The sequence below is a fragment of the Pogona vitticeps genome, chromosome 9, assembly GCF_051106095.1.
Source record: "Pogona vitticeps strain Pit_001003342236 chromosome 9, PviZW2.1, whole genome shotgun sequence".
Taxonomy (NCBI): Eukaryota; Metazoa; Chordata; class Lepidosauria; order Squamata; family Agamidae; genus Pogona; species Pogona vitticeps.
In genome coordinates this window covers 20,192,728-20,205,700 of record NC_135791.1, presented here as the reverse complement: position 1 = coordinate 20,205,700, position 12,973 = coordinate 20,192,728, and the positions used below count along the sequence as shown (strand labels likewise).

General features: G+C 44.0%; 1 protein-coding gene and 1 long non-coding RNA gene across 2 annotated transcripts in view; one reads left to right on the top strand and one right to left on the bottom strand.

Annotated features, from left to right (window-relative positions):
• VSIG10L (V-set and immunoglobulin domain containing 10 like) overlaps positions 1–3,047 on the bottom strand; it is a 32,910-nt gene extending 29,863 nt beyond the window's left edge. Inside the window, exon 1 of the mRNA XM_020807448.3 lies at positions 2,277–3,047. Coding sequence (XP_020663107.3) covers positions 2,277–2,346 — 70 coding nt within the window. The 5' untranslated portion in view covers positions 2,347–3,047. The remainder of the gene's footprint in view (positions 1–2,276) is intronic.
• A 2,763-nt stretch (positions 3,048–5,810) lies between these two features.
• Positions 5,811–7,787, top strand: LOC144584332 (uncharacterized). Its single transcript, XR_013538516.1, has 2 exons — positions 5,811–6,240; positions 7,638–7,787. It is a non-coding gene; the product is annotated as an uncharacterized LOC144584332 (long non-coding RNA).
• The last annotated feature ends 5,186 nt before the right edge of the window (positions 7,788–12,973 follow it).

The window sequence follows — 12,973 nt, the reverse complement described above, 5'->3', positions numbered from 1 at the left end:
AGAAAGAAATCGAGAGGAGTGGAGGGAAAAGCCTTTAGATAGTAACAAAGTGATCAGATTCATTTCACAGTCAATTGCAGCCAGAGGCCTTTTAAGGTAGCATTCCTTAATTGGGGGGGGGGGGGAGTTGAATCAGAGATAATTTTTTGATGAAGCTGAAAAGTCAGCATTTCCTCCAAACTCTGATTTGCTCTCGAGGCAAGTTATTATTAAGTATGCATGCAAGGCTATGAGCTGAATGGATCGCTTTGCGGTTTAGTCATGGTTGGAAGTTGGATTCCCCATGGTGTCTCCTGTGAATAGAGCCCACCTATGTAGCCTTGGGCAAGCTGCACAGTCCCAGGGCACCCCCAGAAGAAGCGTATGGTAAACCACTTTTAAGTATCCTCTACCTGGATAACCCTGAAAAACAGATCAGCATAAGTCAGCATTGACTCGATGGCTCATTATTATTGTTCAAGGCTGCTGGCACAGTATTTGTTTTCCTTCCTGATTGTTGATCCAAGATGGGGAAAGTACATTTCCTATGGTCATGCTGGGTAAGTGGATCTAGGGATTGTAGTTTCAACATTTAACTTTTCTACCTGCAGTGTCTATACGAGCACAGAAATACGCCATAACAAAAAAGGCAGTAAAATATGGAAGAACAGAGCATGGTTCCGGTGTCATCAAAGGAGGCCTACATTGCCCGTATAGTTCAGTGTGGCCCACTGGGGAAGAACCAACTTTGTTGGTTTGCTGCCTATTGAGAAATGCAAATCTATATAGGCCCTCCCTATTAGGTAAAGCCTCTGTTCTGCAAGGTCAGAAGAACAGCAGTCGTAAGATCGAATCCACGCAATGGAGTGAGCTCCCGTCACTTGTCCCAGCTTCTGCCAACCTAGCCGTTCAAAAGCATATAAATGCGAGTAGATAAATAGGGACCACCTCGGTGGGAAGCTAACAGCATTTCGTGTCTAGTCACGCTGGCCATGTGACCACAGAAGATTGTCTTTGGACAAACGCTGGTTCTACGGCTTGGAGACGGGGATGAGCACCACCCCCTAGAGCCGGACACAGCTGGACTAAATGTCAAGGGGAACCTTTACCTTTACCTACCATTAGGTAAAATGAGACACGCAGCAAATACTGCACCAGCAAGGTGTCAGAGGAGATCTGTGTACTAAGTAGCTGAACCCTACCCAACTCTCCACCCTGCCCCCCCAAAGTCTTCAGTTGCTGAGAATATGGCCAGATCATCCGTGGCAGAAAAATGTTTGACTGTTTGTTTCAAATGTGGAGCTTTGCCAATACGCCGGCTTGCCAGAAAAACAAACAGGTGGTCATAGAGCAAACCAAACTATCTCTGGAGGCAAACATGTTGAAACTGGGGCTGTCCTACTTTTGGCATGTAACGAGAACACAGGATTCTCCAGAAAAGAGCATCATGCTGGGAAAGGTGGAGAGAAACAGGAAAAGAGAAAGACCAAATACGAGATGGACCGACTGCCTAAAAGAACCCACAGGTTTGGGTTCGTCAGAGCTGAGCAGGGCAGCTGAGGATAGCATCTTTTGGAGATCACTTGTTCATAGGGTTGCCATGTGTTGAAGGTGACGTAAGGTGATGTGTTGAAGGTGATGTAAGAACAACAAACTAATGCAGCTGGCTTTGGACCGGGGTCTAGGAAGGAATGAGCCATTTTATTCTTTACTTCAGGCAGTAAACAAAATGTTATCGGCCCATCTCTGAACAAAAGAAGGCGGAGGCGGTCGTGATACAGTGGAGCGGTATTGAGCTTTGTGGACACAAGTTGGAGAAAAGTTTACCAGAACAAGAATACGGAAAATTTAAAACACACGTTGCTTCTTCCTTTACAGCACTGAAACAAGAGAAGGAGGTGCATCTGACAAAATTCCTCCAACAGAGTTCCTAACTACAATTCATAATTCCCAAACCAGGATGGCCACCGGATGTCCTCTATGAAGGATTAGGGGAGGTGTAACTTATCAGAGTTATTTTTCCAAGGTCTTGATATGTGCCACACGGGATCTGCCCCTCACATCAAGACAGGCTTGTTCCAGAATTCATCCCAGATTATCCCAGCATTTCTTCACATTAGTTGGCACAGGAGAAAAGGTAGAAAGAGGAATGCATTGGTATATTCAGGCGGCTCCTCTGGACCGGCACCGTTTCAGTTCTATTCAAATTCTCTCCCATTGTCAACAAGATTAGAATTGATCGTTCAAGACACAGAGGGGAAAAAACAACAACTCTGGAGCAAATTTCCCAGACTTACCTAACAAAGAAAGGAGGAGCCAGATGTTCCGGGTGAAAGAGGGACAAGTCCCTGGATGCCAGCAATCCATGCCAAGGTGAGTTCAATGGAAAAGAGACCCAAGATGAAATGTGGGGCTCACAGTGGGAAGGACGGAACCAAATGCCACAAGGAAAGATCTTCTAGTGTTGCCGGAAGAAAAACAGGTGTGTTCCGCGCCAGGCAGCGGAAGCAACGGGAAACCCAAGGGCCCAGCAGGTGAGACCTGATCCACCCTCAGGGAGTGAAGACAAAAGGCGTTCAGTTCGTCAGTGGTGGCAGCCAGAAAAACCTGTCCTGTTGTTTGTAGGAGAGGAGGAGCGGAACGGTCAAGAACTACCCAAAGATTGAGTGGTTTGTCGAGCAGCACAAGGCTGGTGGGGCATGCAAGAACTATTTGGGGAATGTTCCTGGCATGGAATGATAGAGGCAGTTACAAGCAATATTTCCCAAACAACTGTGTGTGAGAGAAGACGGCATTGCTGAATTAAAGTGGGAGGCACTCTCGGCACTGTCAGCCGTTGCATCAGAAGCTTATAAGAATGCAAACGGATGGCCCCATTGGCCTTTGAATAGCTGTCCAAGTGAGAGTTTGTGTTGTTGTCCGTACAGCAATCAAATGACCCACCAGTCTTTCTGGACACATAAATGCTGCTTGGTCCTTTTCTAGCAGATGCTGATTGGAAAAAGAGAGCGAAAGAGGGAATTGCATTGAGATACATCAGCCAACTTCTCTGTGTGTGTTACTTGTAAGTATTCCGGGATCACTGTAACCATGAAATAAGGGTGGGCACACTGCCACCTTCTAGATATCATTGGACCTCAACTCCCACCAGCCTTAGACAGCCGACGCTTTGGAATGCTGGGAATTGAAGTCCAGTATCATTGGGCATGGCTACATTTCACCCACTTTTGGTTCAAGTACGTATACGGTAATTAAAAAATCTACCTTTCACAGATCAAAACGCCGGCCTTTTTCTAACAGACTAGGAGAGGCTATCCAGAGACTGACAGAGCAGAAAGGGCTGCCAGCATGAAAGAAATGAAGGAAGTACAGTGGTGCCTCGCTAGACAGTTACCCCCGCATGACAGTATTTTTGCTAGACATTGACTTCTTGCGATCGCTATAGCGATTCGCAAAACAGTGATTCCTATGGGGGAATTTTGCTGGACAATGTTTGGTTCCTGCTTCGCAAACTGATTTTTGCTAGATGACGATTTGCTTTTCGATAGACAATGATTTCGCTAGACAGCGATTTCAGTGGAACGGATTATCATCGTCTAGCGAGGCACCACTGTAATCCACCTAAATGTGATCAATTGTTCAAAGATTGGTTTAGCTCTGCTATAAGGTAAAATAGAATAGCCACCTCGAGATCACCAGTTTGACGCATCTTGAAAAGGGCATCAAATTGTAATTTACTGGAGGAAGAGGAAGATTTTGCTGGCAGGGGTAGCTAATGTTTGTAGGGTTATTTGCTCTATCAGACAAAAGTGACTGACTGGGACCTTGACCCAGATGCTTTGTGGGGCTGGAGGCCTAGTGGTCGCAATGACCAGATAGGTGGGGTATAAATAGAATATATCATCATCATCATCATCATCATCATCATCATCATCATCATCATCATCATCATCATGCCATTTGGCTCTCTGCCACAGGCAAAATGTTTTGCTGGTGTGGCGCTGCCACCCACCGCTTCAAGGTAATCATCCTCTTTGCTTACAGAGATTCAGAACCAATTTTGGATATCTACTGATTTCCATGATCCACATAGTCATGCAAAGTGTTTGTGTGGGGGGGGGGAGGTATAATATAAATACTGATCCATGCTTCCAGCAGGAAATATATCCCAGTCCCACCAGTACAGTGATGTAGAATTGAGCAATTGGCAAGTAGGTGGCAGAGCTTCTTTCTAGAGATCACAGCTCGCACGAGTAACACAGTCGCACAGTGCCACACCAGCAAAACTTTCCACACTTATAGAAGCTCAGTAAGGTACTGGCCCAAGTATATGACTCACAATATAACAAATCTGAGATTGAGGTCAACAGAATCCTTGCAGAACAGCAGCTAGAGAACTATGACTAAAAATTATGAAGCAAGAGAAGGATGTTTGGTTATCACATTAATATAAATTCACTTTTATTTAGACCACTAATAGGTGGAGTCGTTTCAACAGGGCTTCAGAGGCTAGGAACTGCTATCCCACTATCACAAGCATGTTCGTATGTTAATGGCTACTTTGCTGCTCAGTTTTACAGTATTTTCTCATTCACATGGAGTATTTTGTTGTTATATCGTAGAAGAAAGATTTCTATGACATTTCATATTTTCTCCGCAACCTACTTTTGAACCCACAAGCAAGTTCAAACATGTTTACGAGTAATCTGGCCTTTCTCGCTAGATTACTCACAAACCTGTTCAAACCCACCCATATGCTGAAGCACAGGTTGCAAGAAAAAATATGACATGTCACAGAAATCCTTCTCCTAAGTGTTGTGAACTGTTCTGGTTCTCTTTGGAGGGAAAAACAGTATATAAATGAAAATTATCAGTCTTACAATTGAAAGCTAGCTTTTGCATCTGGCAGCACCCATAGTCAATTTGGGCATTATAGAACTCTGTGTGTGTGTGTGTGTGTGTGTGTGTGTGTGTGTGTGTGTGTGTGTGTGTGTGTGTGTGTGTGTGTGTGTGTGTGTGTGTGTGTGTGTGTGTGTGCACGCACGCGCACGCGCAAAAGGACATTAAGTTCCAAAAATCATACCAGCCAAGTCCTTTTGTTTAAAGGAAGTTCCAAAATGGGTGCTGCAGAGTCAGCTTAACTATGTAAGGTTTCAGGTTTGACCTCTGGAGATGTAGATTAGATTTCCTCTCCCAATCATGTCAGCCTGTCAGTCATTCAGATAATGAAGAGCGTGCGTGCCGAGATCCATTTCTGAGATTTCAAAGCTATACCAGAAGTATCATCCACCCTTGTTTTTGATTTTTGAATCAATACATGAATTCAGTTTTCTCTTCAAATTTGCATTTCTCCAAAACTGACAAAGGAACTCTTCCATTTAACAATTCCTTATTAAAGAAAATAATAGGTAAAGATTCCCCTTAACATTTAGTCCAGTCGTGTCCGACTCTAGGGCGTGGTGCTCATCCCCGTCTCCAAGCCGTAGAGCCAGCGCTTGTCTGTAGACAGTTTTCGTCATCACGTGGCCAGCGTGACCAGACACAGAACGCCGTGACCTTCCCACCAAGGTGGTACCTATTTATCTACTCGCATTTACATGCTTTCGAACGGCTAGGTTGGCAGGAGCTAGGACAAGCAACGGGAGCTCACTCCGTCGCGTGGATTCAGTCTTACGACTGCAGGTCTTCTGACCTTGCAGCACAGAGGCTTCTGCGGTTTAACCCGCAGTGCCACCATGTTCCCTTTGAAAGAAAATAATAATAATCCCCAAATGCATTAAGTTAGGGAAACATCTTACAAAACGACATGAAGCAAAACTGTATAAGGGGTGTATTGGAATAAAGGCACACAGATTCAAGCATGACATTGCATGCAATCAGAGAATCACAGAATCATGGAGTTGGGAGGGACCTATAAAGCCAACGAGCCCAATGCCGTGCTTGGTGCAAGAATCCAAATCAAAGTAGATTTGATAGATGGTTGTTCAATATCCTCTTGAATGCCTCCAGTGTTTAAATCTTTTAATAGAAATGGAGAGGAATCAAAATGGACAGCTTTGTCTATCACTAGCAGGGCCATCTGCCCACCCCAGCCCCCGGGGTGTGTTTTAAGTATGGGCAGCTCAACGTAGAAACTGGAATTTCGGGACAGACTCCTCATTTCACTTCTATAAAAGGACAGGCAAGGCGGAGCTGCTTGGCAGGCACCAGAAAGAGCAATGGGAAAAGCAAGAAGCGTCCCTCATGGAAAGGAAGAGCAAGGTAAGGGGCACACCCCATAGGCTGCCATTCAAATGGAAAAATTAAAGTGTGATACACTGAATTTCTAGAAATTGCCCTCTCCCCCAATAACCTCTGGTCTATCAAACCCAAATTATGAAATTGTAAAGTTGCAGAACTGGCTGGCGGGGGTTAGTGGTTTAGGTCTCTGGCTGCCAGAGGTTAGGTGTTTGATTCCCCACTGGGCCTCCTGAAGAGAAGAGCCAGCCTGTGTGACCCTGGGCAAGCTGCACAGTCTCAGGGTAAGCCATTTCCGAGTGTTCTCTACCTGGAAAACCATGGAAAGGGTTACCATGAGTCTGAATTAACTTGAGAGCACATTATTATTATTATTATTATTATTATTATTATTATTATTATTATTATTATTATTATTATTATTATTATTATTATTATTATTATTATTATTATTATTATTATTATTATTACTACTACTACTACTACTACTACTGCTACTACTGCTACTACTGCTACTACTACTACTACTACTACTACTACAGTGGTGCCTTGCAAGATGAACGCCTCGCAGGACGAAAAACCCGCAAGATGAATGGTTTTTGCGATTGCTGTGGTGCCTCGCAAGACAGCTTCTTCTATGGCCGTGCTTTGCAAAACAATTTTTTTCCACAAGACTGATGCCTCGCAAGACGAAAATAATTCATTCGTCTTGCGAGGTTCCCATAGGAATGCATTGCAATGCATTCCTATGGGAAACCGCTTTTCGCAAGACAAAAATTTCGCAAGACAGCGCTACTCGCAGAACGAATTACTTTTGCCTTGCAAGGCACCACTGTATTATTCTTACAGTTGCAGAATTACTATCTACAAGTTGCAATTTTGCATCCTTTGCGTTGTGAATTATGAAGCACTGATCAAAATCGAAGATTGTACTTTGGCATCCAATGCCAGCAGTCCGGACTTTCTTTCCCTTCCGCACATGCCTGTTAGAGATGGCTTCTTAGCCCTCTAGATCTGTGTGTTTTTTTTAAGGGTGAAGGAGAGAGAAAGCATTACTAATTCTAAGAAAAGCAGCAGTCCTAGCTGTGACCTACTTTTTAAGGTTACTGGAAGGCCAAACCCAGGACTCATTTTTAATTTATGGGGTGCCTTTTGATCCGGGAGTTCACATAAAATCGTATCAAGTTAGGACTCTTTTCATCTCCTCTCACTAGTATTATTGGTCTGGCTTTCCATCTTTTACCCAGCAGCTTCCTGCCCAATTTAAGAAGTAAAAGGACGACAAATCTATACTAAGATGTACTAGCATGGGCTCTTTTTAGCACTATTTCCAGAGAAGTAAATGTGTTAGTAGATTACAGCAGAAACAAAGAATCTGGTGGGAGCTTAGTCTTAAAAAATTCATTATCACATTTTTCCAGAGTTACAGCCTTCTACATCAAGTGTAAGGATGTTTCACCGGAGACCAAGACCATCCACACTCTTATTTATATTCACGATTACCGTGTATGGATGTGAAAGCTGGAGAGTAAGGAAAGAAAAATGATTTGTTTGATATGTGGCGCTGGACAACTTTGTGGATACCTGGATTGCCAGAATGAGAAACCACTGGGGCTCAGATAAAGTCAAGCCTGAACTATCTCTGGAGGCAAAAAATGTTGAAGCTGAGGCTGTCCTACTTTGGGCACATCATAAGAAAGCAGGACTCTCTGGAAAAGACAGGTGCTGGTAACCAAATGCCCTTGAGTAACTGATCATCAGCAAATGTGACCACCTCTATAAAAGCCAAAGTTTTAGCAGTTTGCTAGTCTGCAGCGTTCAGTGTGTGTGTTAGCACAATGACAAGGATGAAACACACCAGCAATGATAATAAACTATTGTCACTGCCCATCAATTTGGGAAGGGTTATACGGCCATTTCCAAGCAATTTAAAGTCCATCATTCTACAATAGGGAAGATTATTTAGAAGTGGAAAACATTTATCCTGTTTTCCCAAAAATAAGACAGGGTCTTATATTAATTTTTGCTCCAAAAAAACACATTAGGGCTTATTTTCAGGGGATGTTTTATTTTCTTCATGTACAACAATCTACATTTATTCAAATACAGTCATGCCATCTTCTTCTCATTGCTGCACAAGGGTGGAGGGCGGGGTTTCACTTAACTGGGGCATACTTTCGGAGTAGGGCTTATATTATGAGCATCCTGAAAAATCATGCTAGGGCTTATTTTCAGGTTAGGTCTTATTTTCGGGGAAACAGGGTAAGATAGTTGCCAATCTTCCCAGGAGCGGACATTGAAGCAAATTCATTCCAAGGTCACAGTGTGCAATGCTCAGAGAAATTGATAATAACAATAACAATAAAATAACAGCAGCAACAACAACAGCAACAACAGCAACAAAACAGCAACAACAATAATAATAAAACAACGATGATGATGATGATGATGATGTTACATCTGAGACCTCTACAGGCTTTAGTTAGCATTTTAAATATTAAAGTGCATGGCAGGATGTGAGGGTTCAGTATTTTGCTCCAACACTTTATCCAAGAAATCACCCATTCTCTTTGGTTTAGAAATGGGAGTAACATTTATTGGGGTATTTGACAACAGTCCAGTGTCAACAAAAGCATTCCAAACGTTCTCCCCTTTAAACAACGGGCCTGAAGGGGGGTTCCAATCATCTACTTTGAAAAGGTTTTTACCCTGGCTATTCCAGGGTCCAGGCCACTCTGGTGGGGTGTCGGCGTTCAGTAGTAATCCCTCCTCTCCTTCCGGTAGGGGAATTGTGTCTTCCTCTCAAACGCCCACCCAGTCACACTCCCTGGGGGGTTTCCCCGTCTCCCACAGGACTCCAGGAATTCCCTCTGTTGGTTCTCCCAAATTCTCCATTCTAATCTCTCCCTTCGTTCTCTTTCAGCTCTCCCTTTTTCCTCTCTCAGCTTTCTTCCTTGTGGACCCGTAGTTTCTCCGTCTTTCCGGTCCATGGATCTTCTACCCAGATCCACTCCCAGCCTACTCCTTCTCCCTTCTTTATATCCGCCTAACCCCGCCTCTACTATCTCCCATCTTTTTTCTCCCGCGCCCACCAAAGTAGTCCCGGGTTCTGCAATCATGAGTCCTTTCAAATGTCCCTCCAAATTCCCCAGGTCATGTCCAGGAGGTCATTGTCTTCTGGGGTGGGGGAACTGGTGGGGTCTGGCTCTTTCTCAACGGTTGGCGGGAGGGACAGCACTTCCGAGAGAGGGGTCTCTCTCTCTCTCTCTCTCTCCCTCCTTCTTAGGTAAAGGTAAAGGTTCCCCTTGACAATTTTTGTCCAGTCGTGTTCGACTCTAGGGGGTGGTGCTCATCCCCGTTTCCAAGCCATAGAGCCAGTGTTTTGTCCGAAGACAATCTTCCGTGGTCACATGGCCAACACGACTTAGACACGGAACAGTTACCTTCCCACCGAGGTGGTCCCTATTTATCTACTTGCATTTGCATGCTTTCGAACCGCTAGGTTGGCGGGAGCTGGGACAAGCAACGGGAGCTCACTCCGTCGCGTGGATTCGATCTTACAACTGCTTGGTCTTCTGACCCTGCAGCACAGGCTTCTGTGGTTTAGCCCACAGCGCCACCACGTCCCTCCCTCCTTCTTACATGGGACAATTAGAAAAACACTGAACAGGTATGGTTTGGTTGGAAGGTTTACCAGGAGAAAGCCTCTTCTCTCTAAAAAGAACATGGCAGCACATTTAGATTTGCAAAGTTGCATTTGGACAAACCTCAAGACTTCTGGAACAGTGTCATTTGGACAGATGAACCCAACATGGAAATGCTTGGACATAATGCACAGCACCATATTTGGCAAAACCCAAACACAGCTATCAGCACAAACACCTTATACAACTTTCAAGCACAGTGGTGGAACGGTGATGTTTCGCCTTGTTTTGCAGCCGCAGGACCTGGTCACCTTGCAGTCACTGAGTTGATCATGAACTCCTCTGTATACCAAAGCATTCTAGAGTCAAAGGTGAGGCCACCTGACAGCAAAAGCATGGCCAAAATCGGGTCATGCAAGAGGACAATGATCACAAGCACACCGGCAAATTTACAACAGAATGACTTGGGGGGGGGGAGGAGAAAATCAAGGAGTTGCAATGGCCCCGTCAAAGTCTAGACTTCAACCTAATTGAAATGCTGTGGCAGGACCTTCAGAGAGCTGTGCATAAACAAAAGCCCACAACCCTCAATGAACTGAAGCAATTCTGTAAAGAGTAGGCCAAAATTCCTCCACAATGATGTGAGAGACTGATAAGGTCATACAGAAAACAATGACTTCAAGGTATTGCTCCTAAAGGTGGTTCTACAAGCTATTGAATCATAAGGTGTACTTACGTTTTTCACAGATGGCTTCTCCATTTTGGCTTTGTTTGTAAAATAAATCATGATGCAGTGTAATAAGTCATTTGTTGTTGTTCATCTGAGGTTGTACTTGCCTAATTCCCAGACTTGCTAAGGACCAGATGATTTTTTACTTATGTCCTGATATGTAAAACCATAGAATTCAAACAGGGTGTACATTCTTTTTCACATGCTCAGAGGTAACTTGATAGGACATAAAAACAGCCCTTGCCCTCAGATGAATGGAGCATTTTTTCCAGATATCCCAAAATGTCAAATAAATAAAAATCCTGCCATATTTTTAAGATTTATTTTACCATGAACATCTGAAGAAAGCTCATGCTAAGCACTGGCTATGCATCTTATGAACAGGATTGCAATCCATGAGATTTCATGCTTAAATAGGAGTTTTGGTCTTAAAGGTGCTTATAGGCCTTTTTTTTTTTTTGCTATTATGTTGAAGAATGGTCTAATATGGTGACACCTAAGAAATTGCTACAAGAGAACTCGCAAGATTATACATATGATGTAAAGGGGAAGAAGTTGCAAAACGAAGTACAGTAGTGCCTCGCAAGACAAATGCCTCGCAGGACAAAAACTCGCAAGACAAATGGTTTTGCAAGACAACATTAACCGTGGAACGAATTAAATTCGTCTTGCGAGGCACCACTGTAGTAAAATACAAAAAGTACCCTTTGGGACAATTCAGGGATACCTTGAATGTATGGATTCTATGCCTTGAAGGTGGCCAGCACAAGATCGAGACTCAGGCCTGGCTCAGATTCTTGAAATATTGGATTAAAATCTGTTTCTTTTCACCCAAGGACATCTTATTCCAAGCGCTCTTGGCAGATAGTCTGTTCCCAAAAGGTCTTGCCCTATTTCTTAAGAAAATCAAGACCCTGGGGCTGTCACCAGACTTACTGGGCTCAATACCCCCCTCCAGGGTGTTTCCAACAATCAAAAAAAGGGTTTTGGATATAGAGGGGCAATCTCTGCACAGCGCTGCCCAAAGAGTCTGCTCTCCACTCCACTTTCAGTTGCCCCTCAGCTATGGCTGTAGACCGAGCTATCTCTATCACTTAGAACAGCCACAAGAACGATGGGCTTTTACCCTTGCCAGATGCAATATAGTACCCTCGAACATAGTGCAGGGCAGGTACAAGGGTTTACCAATAGAACTGAGACTTTGCCCGTGTGGTCAGGGAGTGGTTGAATCCCTGCAGCACATGCTATTTTACTGTATTCTGTACAAGGATATTCGCCTGTCCCATCTGTGCACTTTTCTCTCCTCCCATTCCGGATGGGATGATATGAGGAAAATGCAGCATCTTCTAAGTGGCAATATTAAGGAACTTACCCTGTCAACTGCCAGATACGTATATGCCATCATGCAGAGACGTCGTAGCACGGTCTCGCAGAATGAAGAGCCCTAAATATGCTCTTGGCTGGCCCTTCCTACCCGTTACCCAGTGAACATTTTAGTTGTATGTTATTGTATTTGTCTGTTTTACTGTACTCAGTATGCCAATAAAGGTTTCTGACTGACTGACTGACTGAATGTATGGATTATGAACCTTCACAGCAGTAGCACTTGGTGGTTTTCCACCACAGAACAGGTTAGCAGAGTACCTGAAGCTTGTCATTTCTTAGTGCTTGCCAAACTACTTTTGCAGACTGGGAAACACTGGCAAAGTTCAGAACTGGAACTGCGTGTAGAACAAGGAACAAGACATCTTGAAAGCCAGAGACTAGGCAGACAGAAAGGATGAAACATAGAGGTCTTAGCCATCATGAAGAGTAAAAGAGAGTCTGTTCAGAAGAGTAACAAGGAGGCTGTGACAAGAAGCAGCGAGATGATCAAACTCGAACATGCTATCTGCCATTTTTACAGTGCTGGTAATAGGCTCCTGGAGCTCTCCTGTCAAAAGATGACTCAAGCCTTCCCTCTCCCTAAACTGTGATCAGCTTTTTGGCCTCAAGATTCTTTACTCTAGTCTTTAACAACCAAACAAAATAACTCTTAGAAACCTCTTTTGCTCATCTTGCTTCCTGCTATTACCAGCTGTTTTCGTGCTCAGCAGAAAATGCTTTGGCCACTTGAAGAAATCCCTTTGATTCATCATAACTGGATGCAAGGGCAGAAAGGGGCTTGGGCCCCAGCAGGAAGATCCAGAGGGTGTCCCTCCCTACAGTAGCAGAAGATTAAGAAATGGGATTCAAAACTAGCCTCTTCTTCGAAGCATTTCCAACACAACTGGGGAAATCGGTGGGGTGGAATGCTCAAAAGGCCACATACTGAAACCAAATAGCCAGTCCCAAACATAAGAGGAAGATAAAGTTCATGAGACTTATGTAAGTACTACATGGC